This window comes from Ruditapes philippinarum, unplaced genomic scaffold, assembly GCF_026571515.1.
Source record: "Ruditapes philippinarum isolate M1 unplaced genomic scaffold, ASM2657151v2 ctg8615_1_1_1_1, whole genome shotgun sequence".
Taxonomy (NCBI): domain Eukaryota; kingdom Metazoa; phylum Mollusca; class Bivalvia; order Venerida; family Veneridae; genus Ruditapes; species Ruditapes philippinarum.
In genome coordinates, this window is record NW_026857030.1 from 4,904 (window position 1) to 26,705 (window position 21,802).

The following is a 21,802-nucleotide window of genomic DNA, read 5'->3' on the forward strand; positions in this document are numbered from 1 at the left end:
AGGCTAATTTTTATTGTTTATTTAATGTTGAAAAGCAATTCAAAGTGGTTCAAATCCTAATTAACAAGTTCATAAAACAGCCTTAGGCATGGGAAAGTGCAGGAATTGCGCGCTGTATGATGATTATTTAAGTCTTTCAACAACGACGCAATCGCTGCGCCAATAAATGTGCTTCAAGTTTTCTGTCATCATTGTGTTGTAACTTATAACGTTTTAATTGAAGTAAAAGTATGTGCCACCTGAAATATGCCATTAAGAACAAAACACAGCAATAAATTATATACACATACACGGCTATGATACAGGCTATATTCCAAGTATATCCATTGACGAAATTATAATAATGCAATGTTCAATTGACGACAAGTTTATAGAAAGAAAAGACGGGGAAAAGACGCAAGAACGGAAGATGATGTCAGAGGAACAAAGGCTACCCGAACGTTGTGCTATCTAAAGTATTTCAGCTATAAATTCATAAATAATATTAAATATAGTGATTTTGTCCTAATCTTGTTTCATTATCATCAGTTGGCCAATCACTGTTGTAACAGTGAATGTTTTGAAATATACATGTATAATATAATATAAAATCCATCTCACCTTGACAATAGAAATATAATCATAATATCACATAAAAGCTATTATATATTCATTTAACACACGCATCATAGCAGATGAAGACACCATTGTATACGTTTGTCTAATTATATTTTTATAACAGAAATATTGCAGTAAATGTATGGAGTATACTTGAAAATCTCAGCAGGTTTTTTCTGCCAAATCACAACTTGGAGAATAAACGTTTCTAATCTATAAATAAAAACCATACACAGCAACATTATGTATCGTTGAAAAGATAACATTAAATTATGACTATAGTAGCGAAAGGAAAATTTAATATGTTTTTGAATTTAAATTAACATACTGTTAAATGATCTTTATCAGTTCAATTCTGGTGTTATTGTATAGTGTCCATTAATAAGTCTGACATGTTTGTTGACATGAACTCACAGCAGATGTATGCATGACAGGATTCATTTAACGTTCTGACAAGTTCATTTGTTGCTACAAACGTATCATTTTATATATCAGTGATCGTGATAATTTGCTCAAGTTTCCTTTATGCATTGATCTTGCAAAATTCATGTTGGGTCTAATGTGCTTTCGGCTGGTTCAGTACATTTGTTAGAACAAATGGATATCGTGGGCAGTTTTTGTTCCTGTATTTGTGGTGGAGGAACCAGATATCAAACTCGTTCGATTTGTTGCGATAGTGATTATAATTTTGATGAATGTTTAGACGACTTGAGTATTGAAATGGCAGTTTACGTCAAGAAGTAAAATGTAATACATATTGTTAAATGGATGTCAATTTAAAAATAGTCAGTGCCATTTTACGGGACGTGTTGTTATGGTTTATCATTTTATCAATTTTGCCATTTGTAAATTGAAATTAATTTTACATCTCATTGTGTTCTTTTAATCTGATACATTTGATTTTATATACATTGTATTGTTTTATGACTATTTGGCGATAATGAACATTGATATTGTAAGCATACATGTTGTTCAATGATAAATATATGTGATGTTATGACATACTGAAAACTGATATTTTCAGAGTGCCCGCATATTGAGCACTGTAAGAGGAGAAGTTGCAGTTCATCATGGAACACTAAGTGCCTTGAGTGTAACTATGATCAAATCCTGTTCAAGAAAACACAGGGCGACACAAAATGTGAACGTAAGTTGTTGCACATAAGTGAAATGAAACTGTTCTTTTTTGTATAAATGTACAATTGTCATAATATAAGTTCTTCATAAATTCATCTTTCAAATGTCTGAAAACAATCCTGGTATGATGTAACTACATTTATGGGTAAAGAAAGAGAATAATTGTTAATACCCCGAATAATTTGCATCTATATTGATAGAGTAAATTATTTTGAAACAAAAGAAATATCAATTTAAAATTATGGTAATGGTGGAACATATGATTGATTAAAATATATAGAATGATATTGTATATTATGTATATTTAATGAATAAATACATCAAATGTTGATCATTTTGTCCTAGTTAACAAACGAGACGCATCCGTGAAAATTGAATTAAAACTATGATATGTAGTAGGTAAAAGTAACTGTCTCGAAACAGTATACATTTTTAATTTGAATTAGAAAAAACAATATCATATATCATGTTAATGCCTCTTTGCTGGTATTTAATAGTTCATGGGAAAATTATGTGACATTAAGTTCTTATTAGGGGAGGCACATGATATATGAGCCGCGCCATGACAAAACCAACATAGTGCGTTTGAGACCAGCATGGATCCAGACCAGCCTTCGCATCCGCGCAGTCTGATCAGGATCTCTGCTGTTCGCTTACCAACACTATTACAAGTGGAGAAACTGACAGCGAACAGCATGGATCCTGTTCAGACTGCGCGGATGCGCAAGTTGGTCTGTTTCCATGCTGGTCGCAAACCCATATATATTGCTTGTTGGAAAACTTGTAAGTGAAATAGAGGATAGATCCCCGACCCTATTATTTTTCTATAACATGGACACTAAACGGAGTCACATGCTGGGCATCCAAAAGTTCTATGACCAAGGATGTTAATAAAAATATATATCCGCCTAATTTCAACGCAATATGGAAATGATTGGATTGTTTTTATAGGCCCGAAAAATGTCTAGATTGCAAATTAAATAAAGTTTCCTTTTAAAAGGAAAGGCTTGCTCAGTTATGCCATCATTCCATCCCTTTAAAATTTGTTTTTTTTTGTTTCAATTTATTAACACATTTTTTTTTTAATTACGGTAATTGTATATCATAAAGGGTTTATGTAGTTTTCTTTTCTTTTTTTTCTTTTTTTTTTCGAAAAAAAAAGTTTCACTTTTAAAGGGATAGGTAGGGTAAGCCCAAGACTGGACGAGCACCTGTGCCCATTTGTTTGAGCACCAGCGTTATGCATGCACATTTGGACAAAAGAAGGACCAGAAGTCCACTGATTATAACTGAACAGAAACATGCTGAAGATAACAGTAACAACTTTTTTTGTAAAAACGAATATTTTTTTGTCAAAAACGATTTGAAATCTCTTCTCTATTGTATAAAACTAATAAAGAAAGTAAACAATCGTAAAAATAATAACATTGGCTCTCCCAAGTAAGATCTATCTATCATACTGAAGGAAAGGAAAACAAGTGTGCGCATTTCATTTCCACTTTTTTCGCAGAGTCATTCGTTTTGGCAGTTGCTAATTTCATTTATGTAGCAGCTTTATAGACAAGTAAATTCACTAAAAGACTTCGTTACGTGTACCAATTAATAATCATGTATCAACTATGTTACACGATCACAGATATACCGACAACACAGGATGCGCTATCTGTAGATCAGCACGTGGTAAGGTTAATGATAAGCATGGGCTATCTTTAGATTACCTCACCAAGACGTTTAAACTCTACGTTAGAATTGCGTTTAAATAAAAGACTCAGTAGATCTAAATATAACTCGATCATGCACTAATATTCTGTGTGATTCGGTCACGATCTGTTTTAAGCAGGACCACCCTTTGGAGACGGAATACTACTACGGTAACCATTCTCTATTGTATAAAACTAATAAAGACAAAAACCAATTATAAAAGAAACTAACTTTTGCGTCTTGAAAAAGAATTGAAACGGAACAGTTTCGTTTATTATTTATTTCTTCCTTCTACGTACGCTTTAAACCGATAAATCAAGTAAAAATAGAAATCATATTTATATAAACAAACTGGGATTGCCGAAGTAACTAAAATAGCTTATATTTCCGTAATATTACTTCGTCTGATTCCGCAGTATGACGCAATCGCCCGAATTGTCACGATTGCAATCAGAACTGCCTCGGCTATTACCTTAATTCGAGGAGTGGCGGAAAGGTCCGAAAAGTTGCGATTGACACGATTGCAGCGGAAACATAGACTGGTTTCCCGTTCAATCATGCACTAACAAATGTAAGCAGGAAACCACCTAACCGGAACAACTTTTCCAAAACAAATGGCTTGGGGCCGTGACCGCAAGCCAAAAATATTCCCCGCTACGGAGGTAATTTGATATTAATCTATATACATGTATAATCATAAACGAAAGTCTTATTGAGTGCAATTGAACACTAGAAAAGATATATCAATCTTGCTTTTTGATCAAAATTGGCTCCTCACCGGATATCGTTTGATGTAAGTCGATTTTACAAGGAAAACATATTTTAGTCTTATTTTGAGCTATTGTGATGCCCCTGCGTCAGTAGTCAGTCGTCGTACGTCGTACGTCATGTATCATGCATCGTAAACAATTTCTTTTAACAACATCTCATCTAAAATCAATGACTACACATTAACCAATCTTTACATGAATGATCCTTGGGTGGTCTCTTTTCAAATAGTTCCGGTCTGTTGCATAAGTAGGTGACGGGGCCAGAAAAGAAGCTACTAAAATGCAAATTAAAATATCTTCTTGTCTGAAAGTACAAGGCACGGAGCTTTTGTATTTAGTACTTGAATGATATCGTCTGTACGTCATCTTCCAAAGTTGATCCAATTTTACCTCTAGTGTCTAATTTGGCTAATAGGTTTTCCTTATCTGTATATAGGAAAGACTTAAATATATTCTTCTCTTTAAAGACAACGACTAGAAGTTAGATATTTGTATGTATAAGTAGATCTCTACCAAGAGTGAAACAATTATAGCTCTGAGATCAAAACATGTCTTGCCCCGGGAATCATTTATTATCATAATATGCATATAGTAGAAACTTAAACAAATCGTCTTTTCTGAATTGACACAGACTAGAGCTCATATTTTGGCATGAAACATCGTCAATGTCAATTATCAATGTTGTACAAATTTTGTCTCTATAATTAAGTAAAATTGGTCCCATCCCGGGGGTTATAGGTTTTCCTGATATGAAAAAGTAAAAACGTAAAAAATCTTCTATGTAATTACAAAGGCTTAGATATGTGGCATTAAACATTGTGTACATCTATAAAGATTGTTCACAAGTTATGGCCCTATGGAACTCCGCCCTGGTGGTGATGAGTTTTCTAATTATATCATTAAACAGAAACAAAAAAGTTTTCTGAAATTTTAAAGAAGAATGATAGAGCTTAGATGTTCTATATGAAACATTGTCTGGTAGACTTGTCTCAAGAATTTTCTGATTTAAGCCTTGGGGTCAAACTTTGGCCCTGCCTAAGATGACACAGTGACATTCTTTCTTGATGTACAGCTATAACATTTGGACATTTTGAGAAATTGAAAACACTTCCTTTCACTGTTTTTTCACAAATAACAGTCTGTCCTCAGGTAAGCACTTTGGGCCAATGACCCCCTTGTTTGTGCATTGTAGTGTAGAAATGTTCGATTAATCATTCAAATGCTTTGTAATTAATCATTCACGCCGGTGTTACGTTGTAAACTGACCCCCATAAAATAATAACCCCGGTCAATATTTTAAATAATGACACCGGTCATAATATTATGACCTGGGAGTCATAATATTATGACTCCCCTACATGTAGAAAAATGACCCTCGCATAGAATAGTGACCCCCTGTAGAATAATGACCCCCCCAAACCCACAATAAAAATCCCTTATTTTGATTCTTTCAAGAAACACTGTCAATATAATTATCTCAGATGAGAAATATGGTAATGTCACTTGTCCGTGCGTGTGTCCGTGCGACCGGGCAACGATTCGACCAAATCTTTTCGACATTGTTTAAAACTCTCGGGGATAGCTACTACAATCGAAGCCAGGCTCAGTCTGCATTTTTGACAAAATGACAACGTTTAGGGATTTGTCATTCGACTGCAGTCCTTGTTTGTTCTTATGCGCTCGACTATACGAAGTATATGGAGAGCTGACCTACTCCCCCGACGTCGGCGTCCAGATTTAAGATTAAAGTTTTAGTGCAGTACAATATATTTCACTATAATTTTCATTTCTTATGATATCCACTTGAAACTTCAAATATATGTCCCTTATCATCAACCATATCTTACGTGACAAAGTTCATAACTCTAGTACCAATATTGTCAGATTTATCTCCCCTTGAACTTAGAATTTTTCTTAAAACTATTATTGTTTACTGTTACTTCTTTATCTCTTAAGGGATCAACTTCATACTTCAAATATAAGTCCCCAATCATAAGCCACATCTTAAGTGACAAGGTTCATAACTCTAGCACTAATATTTTCAGATTTATCTCCCCTTGAACTTGAAATATTTTCTTTTATTGTTACTTATTTATCAATTAAGGAATAAGCTTCATACTTCAAATATAGTTTCCTTATCATTAACCACATTTATGTAATAAGGTTCATAACTCTAGCACCAGTTTTTCAAGAATTATCTCCCAATGAACTTAGTTTTTTTTACTTGGAAAATGCTAATTTTTACTATAACTTCTTTACCGTGTTAAATTTTAAAGGTATCTACTTCAAACTTCAAACTCATATTCCTTATCATCAACCACATCTAATGTGACAAGGGTCAAAACTCTTGAAGCAATATTTTCAGATTTATCACCCCTTAAACTTAAAATTTTCTTAAAGAAATATTATAAATTCTTTATCTTTGAAGGTATCTTCTTCAAACTTCAAATTTATATTTCTGATCATTACCCACATGTTGTTTGATAAGGTTCATAACTCTACCGTGTTTATTTCCAGAATTATTCCCCCTTGAACTTGGAATAAAAATTTACAAATGCTATTTTTTACTATAACTTCTTGTCATATGAATAAGAGTTATAAAACTCGAGCTCCTGTATTCCCAGAATTATCTCCATTTCATTTTTGAACTTAGAAATCAATTGTAAATGGTTTGTTTTTTTAGTTTTATCTTTGTTATTATAAATGGTATTTACTTTGGACTCAAGATAATTATTTGTTCTTTGTCATTACTCACATCATGCATGCATGACAATGTTCATAACTCTAGCATCTTTTTCAAGAGCTATTTCCTCTTTGAACTTATAATTTTACTTTAAAAACATCAAATTCTTTTTGCTTTTATCAGTTTTGTTTTTGAAGGGATTGGCTTCAGATTTAAAATTGCTGTCTTTTCCATTAAAGCATAGAAAATTCTGTTTAACATTTATTGACACGGTCATATGCTGTACAAAATCATAGAACATTTGAGTACTATCTCTTGATACTGATACAGAGAGATATTTATATCATAATTGATTTTGCTTTCATAGTTTTGTCTTCCTTACTGCGTCCAGTATTTAATAAAGTCGAGCTTCGCTGTCTCCTGTGACAACTCTTGTTTTTAACTTATGATTTATCTTCTCAAAATTTATAAAACTATTAGGCAATCCATCTCATCACTTCGCGCCTAATTTTAGGGGTACATGTATATATGAGTATCTTATTGGTCACAAAAATATAGAGGAATTTTTGACATCACTTCCATAGCTGTCATTAAACATAGTCCTTTTCTATGCCCCGATCGCCTTTTTACAATAAAAATGAAATATTTGCTGTCAGTTACATCTTTTTTTTTAATGAGACCGTGAACTATTTTTTTTACATTTCAGACCAAATCACCGTTTCCAGTTTCAGAATGCTTACATTTCACTGCACACATGGTATACATATAATGCTAATATGCCCTTTTAATGAAGAAGCAAATATCAATAATAACATCAACCGAAGTCGGTATTGCTTCATTTTTAAAAGATGTGTTATGTAACCGCATTTCAAAGAAAATTGTATGACGGTATTTTGCCAGACCGACATTAGAATTTTTTTGCACTGATGGTTAGACAACTTTCCTTCATTTTGTGCGACTCAGATATTGCATTTTTCTTGAGAGCCATTAACATAGATATTAAAGTAACATGACTGTCATGTAAGGCGAAATGTCATTATTAATGACGTACACTAAATGGTTTTAAAAGTTCGCAAGAGAAGAACCATAGACGATTTTTACGGTGGAAAACTAAAAACGACATAATGAGGTGTTTGTGCCACTAATTTGTGTCACAAGCGAAAAGTCGTGAATTTACAAGTGAAAATGGCGAGGGCGCGGAGCAAAAATACGCTAATTAGCGAAGGCGCGGGGGTGCGGGGGTGCGGAGCGAGATTTAAGAAATGAAATGGCGGGGGCGCGGAGCGAAAACACGCTTATTAGCGGATTCGCGAGGCGGAGCTCAATAAATAAAAATTCGTCTTGTCCCCCCTCACTTATTTGCATGTTTTCGTCCCGCGACCCCGCCAAGTGAACAGTCGAGAATTAACAAGTTAAAATGGCGGGGTCGCGAAGCGAAAAGACGCCAATTAGCGGGGCTGCTTATCAGCATGTTTTCGCTCCGCGCTCCGCCGTTTTATTTCTTAAATATTTTAAGTTATTTTATTGAACTTTGCCCCGCGCCCCCACTACTTAGCGTGTTTTCGCTCCGCGCCCCGCCATTTTATCTTGTTAATTCTCGACTTTTCGCTGAGCGGGGTCGCGGAGCGAAAACACAAATGGCAAAATTCAGCCACCATACACAACGAACGACAGTCATTTTATCAAGGGATATAAAATCACAGATTTGGATATATTATTTCGATTCTTACACGATATCAAGAAATAAATGCTGCCGTACCGAATATAAAGCTAAATTGGGTCCAATTTGTTTCCGTACTTATTTTCAGTGCGTCGCATTTTTACTGACATGTCTAATGGTTACGTCAAATGTCTAAATAAAGGACGTCAACAGTGATTTTATTGCATAAAAACCTTCTATGTTAAAAAATGCGGGTCGTGTTGGAATATTTCTTAAATAACAAAACGTCAAACCAACCATTTTTGCACATTTGTATTTGGTTTGTATCTACACATAATGTTTTTCTTTAATTGCTACCCAGCAGGCACATCAACGTTGTTTCAACGTTGAATTATGGTCAGATTTCAACGTTGATATAAGGTTGGATTTATATTCGGATTTGAAAGTTGAAACAACGTTGAAATTTCAACGTTGATACAACGTTGCAGCTTCAACGTTGGCACAACGTTGTAGTTTCAATGTCATTTCAACGTTGAAACCCACCATACTTTAATTTTTGGATATAAAGCAAAGTAACCAAGTTTAACAAAATATCAAGACAATATTAAATACTTCAGATATTTTATTTCAAAAATACAGTTCAAGTGCAGCTTAAATTCACTTTAATAGTTTTATCAATTAAACTACAATCTGTTCCAATCTTTTCTTCTAGATCTTTCTGGGTATGTCAAGTGTTTGAGTACTTCTTTGGCTGTCTCTTACTGCTTCTGCAAATAAAAATAAGAAGTTTTAGTTAAAAGTGACTTGGTCAATCTCAAATTATACATATAATTACTCAACTTAGTGATTTGTTTTTATCTTAAAATGCTTTTCTCTAAGATTTACATCATAAAACAGCATAGAAATTGAAACATAGCTAAGTTTCTTATTGACAGCAAATACTGTATATAAGACAACAAAATCTTTTTTAAAAAGCAGCTATTTAAAAGTCTCACCTATGATTGGTAAGAAAAACTGCTCCCCGTCAGTTCCTTGCAGCATATTCCCAAGAAATCAACATTCTAAGCTCTAGCTAAGACCATTTTATGCAGCATCCTGAAATCAAAAAACATGTAAATTTTATATAAATAATGTTACACGAATATTCCGAAAATAATATATTTTAAGACAAAATAATATCCAGTTGTTGAAAAATTTATACTTTGTATAGTAAAGAAATTCAAATATAAAAATTAATAAGAATAAATTTCAATTTAACAAACCTGACAGTCCTTTTAATGTTGAATGTATGGTATACAGGCTACAGCTCCAATACTCTGAATTTCAACCAGGACCAGGATCTAGAATATAAAATAATATATAATAAAATAGAAATAGATTTCTCATTCCCCAAAAATTTACGACTATTAAACTTTAAAGTTTAACACTCAAATTTGTTATTTAACTTAATAATAATGTTTTTTTTTCAAACTAATTAACACTGTATTATTCTATCACTTAAAAATAAACAAGGATATATTGACGAATCGTCTTGGGACGTAAATCATGTGGGCCGAACTACTTTATAGGTTTCAATTTTATAATTGATTAAATTCTAATTAGGATATAGTACAGACAATTGTTTAAAAATATGAAAAATAAATTAAAGAAAGACAAGATTTGTAAAATCATAAATTGCCAAGGACATCAATAACTTCATGCTTACAAGGCCTACCGATCATCTTAAAATTAGGTCGCGAAAACGTGTCAAATCAACTCAATCATGTGTTTTCATCTCTCATTTATTTCATAAAATAAATTAAAGTAGAATTTTAAGAAAAAATAATAATATTTTAGAAAATAATCAGTAAACTAAAGTTAAACATTACGGTAATACCTCCAAAATCCAAATAAATTGCCAATCGTGTTGTTTTCAAATTTTCCAAACAGCGCCACCATTTGCACGAACGATAATCATAGACAACAACCAAAAGTATAGACTGCAACAATTACTTCCCCTGACAAGCGTTATTTTATAAACGGGATTTTGACTAATATCAATTTATTAATTAATATTATTCATAAAGACATAAAAAATAAAGCAACAAACAACAAAACATATTAACTAATGTTTAAAGCGTTAATAGAAAGTGAAAAATTATTTCCAACTTTATTTGTTTCAGCGCTAATTTTGAATATACGGAAAAAGATTGTAACGCAAATTTTCCTGACAAAAATCACTTACAGACTAATTCAATAAAGGAATAATAACACAAAATTAGTGGTATAAAAGTTTATATAATGATTACACTAAATGTAAAACTTCGACCATAAACAACGTTGAATCAACGTTGTATATACATTGGCTATATATCCGTATGGTCGTCCATAGTTGAATATTGGTTGAACAACGTCATGACCATATTTCAACGTTGTTTCAAAGTTGAAACAACGTCGAGTGCCTGCTGGGTAATGATCAGTCATTTATCTTCTTAAGCTGACTTGAATTATGCTGAATACAACTCAGTGAAAAACTTCTTGTTCTTAAGTAGCTCTATGTTAATGAAATACTCGTATAACATTCATTTAATTGAAATGTAACGAAGCAAAACAACTATAAATATGTGATAAAGCTATTTTTCCGAGATCCGAACATTTACAAAACGAACGCTATATCACTGCGCCATTAAGCATATATAATTAAGTAAGAGTGCTGCTCGTAGAAAATATTCAGGTGATAAATGTTTGCTTAATATGCACGGATTGTGTTACATTAAGTTCTAGAATTAAGTGATATAGAACTGATTTCTTTCAGTCAAAAAACCTTTTTACCTATAAAAAGATGATGGCCTATATATAGCTGAATTGCCTAAATACGGGCAAAATATGTAGAACAAAAAAAGAAAAATAGATTTCTTTGCTCTGAGCTTTGAACTCGTTCTTTACCGAAACTCTGTGTTCTCACTGACAATTAACACTCTTTCGGATAGGAGAATTTTGCATTAAGCATTTTAAACTTTAAATTTCATTTTTTTAGATGTTCGTTTATTGTTAGCGGGACCTCTGAATTAGACCTTTGTTTTGTCAGCTGTTCTCGTGGCTTTAGCAGCACCAGTACCAGAAGCTGCAACAGGCACAACAACAGCAACAACACGTACACGCAATTGTAATATGACGTTGACTTTTCAGATTATATTAAGTGGGAGTCGATATTTAGGGAGTCATTATTTTATATATAAGGGGGTCACTTTTTTAAAGAAGGGGTCACTATTTTATATAAAATAATGACCGGGGCTCATTATTCTATGGGGGTCACTTTACAACGTTACACCGGCTTTAAAATTGTTATATATTTTCTAAATAAACATCTTTGGTAGAGCTCAATACATAACTGATGTATTTGCTTAAATTACCCCAAAAAGCTAATAGCTATAAAATCAGGCGATGCACATGTCATGTGGACATAACTAAAAACACTGTCAAATCGATATATTGACACATATTTAAAGTTCATATTTAAGAAACATTATTTCATTCAAACAGTCAGTAATTTGTTAATTAAAATCTATTTAAAATCTAAAAACAAATTTATCTGTATACTTGTATTTCAGCAATTCCTCAGAATTTAACACTACTTCTAGAAAATTCACCAAGCAAAGACCAAGATCTAACTAACAATGCAGTTACTTTAAAGTGTACTACTGGGTGTATTTTTCCAACTCCATCATTTATATGGTATTATTTGCAGGTAATATATTCACGAGAAAACGGGAAAACTATGATTTCTTTTTTTCTTATTTTCTCGTTTTTGGGCCAGAACGATCCACTTTGAAAAACACTAATTACCAGGCACTTATGATATTCTTTTTTTCCTTTATTTGATAAAAAGATAATGAACGTATATACTAAGTGATTTTGAGAGTTGAGTTAAGCGGTTTGTATATCTTTCTGTTTATCTTATTTCCGTTTATCTTATTATCATAAAATGACGAGAAAAACACGTGCTTTGGGCACACTGATGATAAATTTAGTAACTCATGTCAAATTCTATATAGCTGAAAATTGTTACAATTTATATTCTTATTTATTAGTCGTCCGATGAATCTGGATCTAAATGGTCAAATTCAGAGCCTGTCACAGAAACGCCCGGGCAATGTAAAGAATCAAAAAAGATATTCACCTCTACTTTAGTACTTCGAAAATACACGGTGTTTAATGACAATACTGACCATACCGTCAGGTTCCAATGTGGTGCAACGATTATAAATGGTACCTCTGGTGAAGTTAAAACACATTCATCTGTAAATATCAGATTTGCCGGTAAATGATTATTATGCTAGCATTTTACGCCTGTGCCGCTGTTTTGTAACATATATTTGTTTGTACACCATCATCTTAAGGAATTGTAAGAGCTTAACAAGATCATGAGACTTTCAATTTTCCATTTACATGATTGCTTTATTTATTTGTCCTATTTATTGTTATCGAAGGATCTACCGTTTCCAGAACTGGTGTTGTATTGCAGTGGAAAAAAACGTGTGTATCCTTCATGTTATTTATTCCAGTACTTTCAGTGTTATGGACTGAATACCATGAAGGACGTTAATTCAGTTGAGTGCGTAATTGTCAACCATTTGCTTTGTTTCTGATGCTTTAAAGGACTCTTCTCTTTATAGTATAATATTTATTGAACTGGTGTTTGTTTATAAGCTTAACTATAACTCCTAAGTAATCTTGATTATATTTTGATATACTATGGTAAAATTCATACAAGTTTTGTCTTTGTTTTTACAGTTAGAGTGGCGAAGGTATCGCTTAAGATTGGAAATAGTTCTAGGGTCAGTTCTCTAAACGTTACCGATGGTATTTCGGAAATATTCAAATGTACAACTAGCGATAGCAGACCATTACCTACAATTGTATGGCATATAGGACAGACAGAAAAGAAAAGAGTTGTCGGTACGGAATCAACCCTTGCATTCATACCTAGTATTACGGATAGTGGCAAGGAAGTGTATTGCAAAGCTTTCAATATTCAGCCAGAAAATGAAGCACTGTCTTCCAACAAAGTTTCTCTCTATGTTAAAGGTAAATGCAATTATGTATCTATTTAGGTATAATAAATTATTGTTCTTTTATATATTTTTATATGTTTATACTTTTATGTCTGTAAAGAAATAAATACACAACAATATTTCGTATAACCTGACAAAATTTGAAAAGTTGCTTCATGACGTTTTACGATTGAAACACATTTGAGCCGCGTCACGACAAAACCAACATAGTGCATTTGCGATCCGCGCAGCCTGATCAAGATCCATGCTGTTCCCTTACAAACCCTATTACAAGTAGAGAAACTGATAGCGAACAGCATGGATCCTGACCAGAATGCGCAAATGCACAGGCTGGTCTGGGGCCATGCTGGTCGCAAACCCATTATGTTGGTTTTGTTATGACGCGGCTCATTTTATTTTGAATTATTGAAAAAATATTCAATGGAAATATATTACATGACAATCATCTATGCATTTTCGTTCATCTAGAGCGTGCGTCAGTGCATTCGTTATATGTTGATGAACATGTTGGTGAAACAAACGTTACGATCGACGAGAATTACGTTAACTTGCAACTTACGTGTAACATAAGCGGTAACCCTGCATCAAGTGTGGAAATTAAGTTCGAAGAGAAAAGTTTAATTGAAAAGGCTAACATAAACGAATTGAGATTTGTTCGTCACAGAGTGGCTTGTTTCCACAGGGGTGAATATATATGTGTAGGAAAAGATGAATTGGGAGTTATAACAAATAAAACACTCAATTTGTTTGTCAATTGTAAGTACATTTGTTTGTGTACATCATAAAATACTGCTTAAAGTAAAAATATATGGGTATATAGGAGACATAAATGTTCAAACACTCACGAATAAGACCACTTCTAAAGAAACCAAATCTAGATCCTAACGAACTGAAAAACTATAGGCCTGTGTCTAACTTGCCATTCCTGTCTAAAATCTTGGAAAAGGTCGTTGACGTACGAATTGAGAGCCATCTGAAGACAAATAATCTACACGAGGTCAACCAATCTGCTTATCGCAAGTTCCATTCGCCCGAGACTGCATTGTTAAAAGTTCAAAATGACATTCCACGGTCTTTGGATAATAACAATGTGACTATTCTCGTGATGCTTGATTTGTCTGCTGCTTTTGATACAATTAATCACGGAACGCTCCTTCGCCGCCTTGAACGACACTTTGGAATTACAGGCAAGCCACTCGCATGGATGACGTCATACCTGACCGACCGATACCAGACTGTATGCATAAACAACAAACTATCACAGCCAGTCCACATGGAATACAGTGTACCTCAAGGGTCTGTCCTGGGACCCAAGAGCTATGTGATGTATACGAAACCTGTCGGAGAAATCTGCCGTAAACATGATCTAAACAACCATTTCTTCGCAGATGACTCACAACTCTATCTATCCTTCAAACCAGTGACTAATATTTCAATTCAAGAGAAGATAAACCGTATTGAAAGATGTCTTGAAGATATTGTAAGTTGGATGAATGCCAACATGCTGAAGCTAAACGGCGACAAAACAGAGTTGATCATCTTCTCATCTGAACATAACGCACAACCTGTTTCAGATGTTACAGTAACAGTTGACGGTTCGAAAATTAGCCAGTCATCTAGTGTGCGCAATCTTGGTGCATTTCTTGACTCGAACATGAGGATGGAACAACATGTAAATAATGTCTGTAGGAACTGTTATGCACAATTAAGACAAATCGGTCACATCAGACCCTATCTTACTGTTAAAGCAACCAAATCTCTAGTAAATTCACTTGTTACTTCTAGGTTAGACTACTGTAATGCACTGTTATATGGAGTCTCTAAGCAGTCAATGACCAAGTTACAACATGTTCAAAATACAGCAGCTAGAATTGTGACCAAAACACTCAAATATGACCACATAACACCTATCTTACGTGAACTTCACTGGCTTCCGGTAGAGTATCGGGTCGAATATAAAATTTTGACTTATACATATAAATCCCTCATCGATCAATCACCAGCCTATATAAAGGACATGATAGACGTGTACATCCCAGTCAGAAATCTGAGGTCCCAGAATAACTCAATGACATTAGTTGTGCCTAAATCTCGGACAGTACGATATGGTGACAGGTGCTTCCAGACAGCCGCAGCGAAATTATGGAACGCGTTACCACCTGACATTAGAGACTGTAATACCTTGCCATGTTTTAAGAGAGCTCTCAAAACACATTATTTCATAAAGTTCTATGGACGTTAATTCATGAATCATCATACATGTACTACTTTTGCTATATTATCAGTGTTAATTTTAATTGAGCCTTGATTTTAAACTAAATGTGTCTGTATTTCTAACCATCCTTTACTGGTTTTAGATTATCATTATTGTTTAATAGTTTTTCTTATTTAATGTTGTACATTATGTCTTATATATATATGATTATGTTTTATCGGATTTATGTAAAGCACTCTTGAACATTTATTATTTATGAAAAGAGTGCTATAGAAATGTGGTATATAATAATAATAATAATTATAGCATAAAATCGGCTATTTTCCCCTATTTTGCCCATGTTATAACGGGACCAAAACCATGTGTTAACATAGTCACGCGCTCTTGTTATAGCCCGGTTTCACCTATGCGCAATACATACAGGGCCCAGTAAACAAACAAAAAATGACGATTTTGCCTGTTTGCCAAAGAGTCATGCGCTCTTGTTATATTGAAATTTATTGATTCGAGGGCCTCAGTCGCATATTCAAGTAAATATGCCGGAAAAAACGGCGTAAAGACATCGGTGCTAATCTTGGTTGTCGCCCTTTCTAAGAAACGGACAGTTGTCAATGTAAACAAATACAGTACAGTAGAATCTACCTGTCATTCAGTTTAAAACTCCGATTAACTTACAAAACTAGATAACACAAAATTAATATGAGAGAATGTTTTTTATTTATGTTAATGTTGATAAATGCTCTTTATATTTCTTTGAGAGAATAATGCTTAGTGCCTAATTTTTTTATAAACTTGTTTGCTTGAAAAAAATAAACCGATTCTGATGTCACTCATCAATCTGAAATCATTCTAAGAATTTATGAGGGTCATGTTTTGTCTTGGGTAGAGGGTAGAGTAATGTAACCTGTTTTTTTCTTGAGATAATAAATCTCCAAAGGCAAAGCTTTGTTAAATCAATTAAAATTCAAAATTTCGTTCGGTTCCGAGAAAGTTGTTGGCCCCACAGGTGCTAGTTGCATTGATTTGACCTGAAATGTGTTTGACCTTGTTATTTATACAATAAAATATCAATATATTAAAAAAAAAAAAATAAAAAAAAATTTTTTTTTCACTGTTATATTATTATTGACAAGGTATGCAACATTCAGGTACGAAAATTATGGGTACGCCGGTTATCTGTGTTAAAATTTTTCACCGGGCGGTAATATCGTCGGATTTTTGCATGGAATCAATGCACAATATATTTTTCTATTACAATTTACTATTTACAGATGTATAAATAACAAGGTCAAACACATTTTAGGTCAAATCAATGCAACTAGCACCTGTGGTTGGCCCCGGAAAAATGAAACGCATACGTAAAACATAGAATTGGATAAATACCGTCCAAGCACAAGAATTTAATGTAATTGTGTTTTGTATAAACTATACATCACGAATCTGTTTGAAAATTTTATGCTATAATAGCGTCAACGCACGTTTATTTCGTGTAATAAAGTCTGCAGAGTCCCTCGGAACTGTTGGAGCCCTCGCCCTACCGGGCTCGGGCACCAACCGTTCCTCGGGACTCTGCAGACGTTATAACACGGAAAAACGTGCGTTAACCCTATATAATAATAATAATAAATATAGATAATATTACCCCCAATTTATCAGCGTGCGAAGAAACACACACTATATTATATTTTTAGCCTTTGATTAATTCTTCTCGTTAACATTATGCATCGATAGAAATGCTTAGCTGTCAATAAGAGTAAAACAGTGTTTCTTTATTTAAGGTCTTCCACGGCTTGATTGGCAAGCAATTTCGAATACAACTTGCTCTATTGGCGCGCCTGTTACATTAACATTTACTGCTAGTGCATATCCAACGCCAAGTTCTGATGGTTTCAAATGGTACCAAAAAATCTCGAATGAATGGATACCATTACAAAGTAATAAGGATGTACAAATATCTGTAATAGGACTGGAAACAAACCTAAAGATTTTTAATGTAACGCAGGCAAACCCAGGCCAATATCGATTAACAGTTGAAAAAAGCATCGGAATATATAACCAGTATTATTTCCTTATTGAAAAAGGTAGGTTTCATGATTTTTGTATAACTATCGATGTTTTATTTTGTACTGTGTTGTATTGTTTTCATATTAATGTGTTTTCCTTGAATAATTGTCAAAACAATTTGTAGAAGAAAAATCGTAAAGCAATTTACTGGTGAGTATCACTGGCAAATACGTATCATCAAAACGTTGGCAACTTGAAGATTTATTGATCCATTTGTATAAACATGTATGAAAATATCATTTATTCGATAATAAACAATTACTTTTTAGATGACCCCAGTGTTGATGTTGGCATAGAAACTATGGTCAGTAGTAATTTCAAAACTGCCACAATAGTATTGGCAATAATTTCTGTTATATGTGCTGGTACTTCAGCTGGCATCGTGATTTGGTTTAAACGAAAAGCCAAAGGAACAGGTAACTATGTCGTTACGACTTTGATGATCGCCATCTGTATCATATCTATTTTTTATATTTTCAATTCCGGTAGTATCATTGTATATAAACAGGTTAGGTTTTAATCCAGATTATGATTTGACAATGGTAGACACATAATTTTGTATTATATTTTGTTCACACTATAAATCTAAAGTTATGTAAATGCGCAACCAAAAATAAAACAAAATCAGATGCACATGTATGTCTACATTTTTGGCAGTTTGAAAGATTTAAACAGTTACTGCAATCATAAAAAATAATGAAGTCCAAATTAAATAGCATTTATTACATGTATGTGATAAAGTAACCGCCTTCTATTATGTTTTAGTCGTTGAATTCCTATAAAGCATTTATCTTTAATGCCATTTATACATTTCACATTAATGTTAAGGTTTTAAGTTTAATATGTTTATCAGTATACCATAACTTGCAAAAAATAGTAATGTCCAAAACTTCGATACAATTTGTTGATGTGTTCATTTTGTTGCATACAAAATGCAAATACATGTATATGAAAATCCTCTACATTGCAGATAGAAAATCATGCACTAAATCGTCGCATCAAAGGTATGTGTTTCCATTTCGTTTTTGATAAATAGTTTCATATCTTGAATTTATCACATCAAGTTTTACTTTAAACTGTTGAAGCATGGTAAGTTCTAAGTAAATACAATTCAGTGAAGCACTTCCATACATACATATATCTATATTTACGCGCGTCAAAACAAATTTCAGAAGGTCAATAGTCTTGCATCATCTTCATCGTCTAAGAAAAAAGAGGGAACAGCTACTAATCCCTGATTTTACTTGACGATATGCATATTAAACTGAATAACTTTACGATCAATAACGTAAACATTGTTGTTGTTGTTTTTGTATTTTCATAAGCCAAATTGGTAGCTTTGACAATACATCATACGAAACCGAAATGCAGCAATGTACCGGACGTGTATACGAGAATCTATCGTTACAACATGCTGATTCAAGGGCGTTTTCTACAGACGACATGACAACATATGATGTTATAGATAAAAGCTAATAACATTCAAGTACAGAAATGTCTTTAAACACTGTATCATAGAGATAACATTACCACTATCCCAATATAGCCAATGCTTAAGCTGCTATTGATCGTGTGATCACCTTGTATGTGTCGTCTAAACTTGTCGGGTGGTTTTAGTCCTAAAATTAAATATCCTTACTCGTATATCTAAGTGAGAATGACATATTTTATGTACGGAATATTCTTTTTGATTAATTGCTTTGCGAAAGCATTTAAATGTTGACCTTTAGTGAGAAATGAATTTGTCATATTTAATGAGTTACTGCAGCATTTCCTTTATTTAAGAAAGGAGGTTTTGTTTAAAATCAAAACCAAACGAATGAAAACGGAGTGCTGTTATTGAAAGTGTGTAAGCGTGTAAAAAGTGTTCGCGCAAAGTCATTACGAAGGCATTTCATACAGATTAAATTAACTAATACCTAATAGCATAATATTGCATAGATAATTCTATCTGCTTAAAGCATAAAAACATCATTGGAAAATTCAAACTTTTCAAGAACAAGTGATTTTACAAATTCATGACACATATATATAAAAATGTATAATCTCAAAAAGGGCAATAATGATATAGCCATACAACATTAACTCACAAATTAAAATAATATGGTGTTATCATAGCCATGGTTACAAAAGAAGGGTTTCTGCTAAGATTTAATATATTGAATGTCACAGTCATTGAAAGTATCTATGATGACTGCTATGGGAATCTTTTCATCAAGGGCTCCAACATGATTTAAATAAGCAGACGTGTTTAATATTGCATTGTGTATGCGTTTCTTTTTTCATATAATTCAGAGACTAAATATCGTGTATGAAAAGTCCTTTGTCATCAACCCACGGACACTCTGCTTGCAGTTGTACTTAATTGCTTCGTGTATCATGTATGTGTTGTTTAATTTTTCTGGTCTGCAAGAAAACGCATATATTTATATAGCAAGAGGCGAAAAAAAATACATTAATAAAAAATGTGCTCTATTGTTTTCATTATAATCATAATAGATACATAACATGAAGTTCAATAGTTCATACAAAATTAGCATGAATAAACAGTATGCTGCTAAACTATCAAGATGCGACCAAAAGACACCAGTTTCAACAGTAGGCAACATTTCAACGTATGAAATAAAACGGAATTGATTTACAGATAAATTATGTTCAAATTTGATATTTGAAAATACTAAAAAGTTGCTTTACTATCTCTTTTCAAATGTGAAATAAGCATTTTAGATAAAGTTAAAATGGAGAAGATGTGTTACATTTTAAATTCTGTATGCTATAGGTAAAAATATTATAAAACAGGACGTAAATTTAAGAAAGAAGCAAACTTAGCCAAGCCAGTAATAAGGATTGCAGCTTCGAAAATATAGTTTGTACATTATCTTATTTAGATTTGACATAACCAGTAAGAATTCCGTACATTTCAATACTTTTAACAATAAAAGTATTTTACCCACAGTCGAGCATAATATAGCTTTAAATTGAACGGTAAGTGATAATTGTATGATCAGCCATTCCTCCCGTTTACCCTCTCACAATATTAGTAACTGTTCAAATGTTTTTCTTTAAAGCGATATAATTCATTGTAAGTATTTGCATTTTGCCAGAACCATATCAGACTCGAGGTTGTTGAAACTTCATTGGCAATTGTTATGTCGAGAAGACCCGAGATGTATAACAGAATGTTTTGGTTCTTGGGTTGTACGAAAATGTGCTCTATGAATCACTGTGTATACATTTTCACACAATTCTTATTGTAATATGTTTAACATTTGGACCACTTTGAAGTTCTCAGACCTATACTCAAACATTTCATTATCAGTTATTTATAATAAACTGTTCTTTCAAATAAGATATTGACAGAACAAAACAATATTCAAATATTCTTTACACCGAACATTCTTTTACATGTTCGAAATAAAACTGACACATTTTTGCTACAGTAACTAACAAATGCATTCGAGGTAGAATAAATGACTTCCATCGACATCCTTGGAACCGACGGAAGTAATAAAAATAGTTATAAGAGTTTGCATATGTATGTTTCAGTAAAGCGCATTAAATATAAGTGAATTAATGCGAAGTGGGTTTTTATATAATAAGCTGATATGCAGTTTGACAATTGTAATAGTGCGGTTGACTTATTCGATGCAGAAGGAAGGGAAATGAAATATTATTAACGCGCTGATTGTAACAACATGTCAAACTACTCGTATACACAGGAGGGTTTGCTCATATTTGAATGAAGACAATACCATTTATCAAATATCTTTATAATGTTAAATTCTTCAAGGTTATTTCTAAGGAACAAATTTAAATTAAAACATTGAAATAATATATTTTAAATTTCATATTATATAATTGTAGATAAGTTTAGCAAAGCTAAAAATTTTTTCTCTCTATATTTAAATAATTGGCTGTGCC

The 21,802-nt window shown here is 32.9% G+C and overlaps 1 protein-coding gene and 1 long non-coding RNA gene across 2 annotated transcripts; one reads left to right on the forward strand and one right to left on the reverse strand.

The window, feature by feature from the left end:
• The first annotated feature begins 343 nt into the window (after nt 1–343).
• Nucleotides 344–19,903, forward strand: LOC132748517 (uncharacterized). The gene is made up of 10 exons (XM_060738165.1): nt 344–440; nt 1,622–1,744; nt 12,139–12,275; nt 12,619–12,847; nt 13,322–13,615; nt 14,071–14,358; nt 17,596–17,898; nt 18,151–18,297; nt 18,852–18,885; nt 19,207–19,903. Exons 1-10 carry the CDS (start codon nt 344–346, stop codon nt 19,355–19,357), a joined length of 1,803 nt encoding a protein of 600 aa, XP_060594148.1. The 3' UTR covers nt 19,358–19,903.
• Nucleotides 9,070–10,572, reverse strand: LOC132748511 (uncharacterized). The gene is made up of 4 exons (XR_009628266.1): nt 10,425–10,572; nt 9,811–9,888; nt 9,544–9,643; nt 9,070–9,315 (listed from the first exon to the last, which is right to left on the reverse strand). It is a non-coding gene; the product is annotated as an uncharacterized LOC132748511 (long non-coding RNA).
• Nucleotides 19,904–21,802: the final 1,899 nt, after the last annotated feature.

Coding starts and splice junctions, on each gene's coding strand:
- LOC132748517 (XM_060738165.1), top strand. CDS start 344: ATGCAATGTTCAATTGACGACAAGTTTATAGAAAGAAAAGACGGGGAA. Junction 17,899..18,150: donor TTATTTCCTTATTGAAAAAG/GTAGGTTTCATG, acceptor ATTACTTTTTAG/ATGACCCCAGTGTTGATGTT. Junction 18,298..18,851: donor ACGAAAAGCCAAAGGAACAG/GTAACTATGTCG, acceptor TCTACATTGCAG/ATAGAAAATCATGCACTAAA.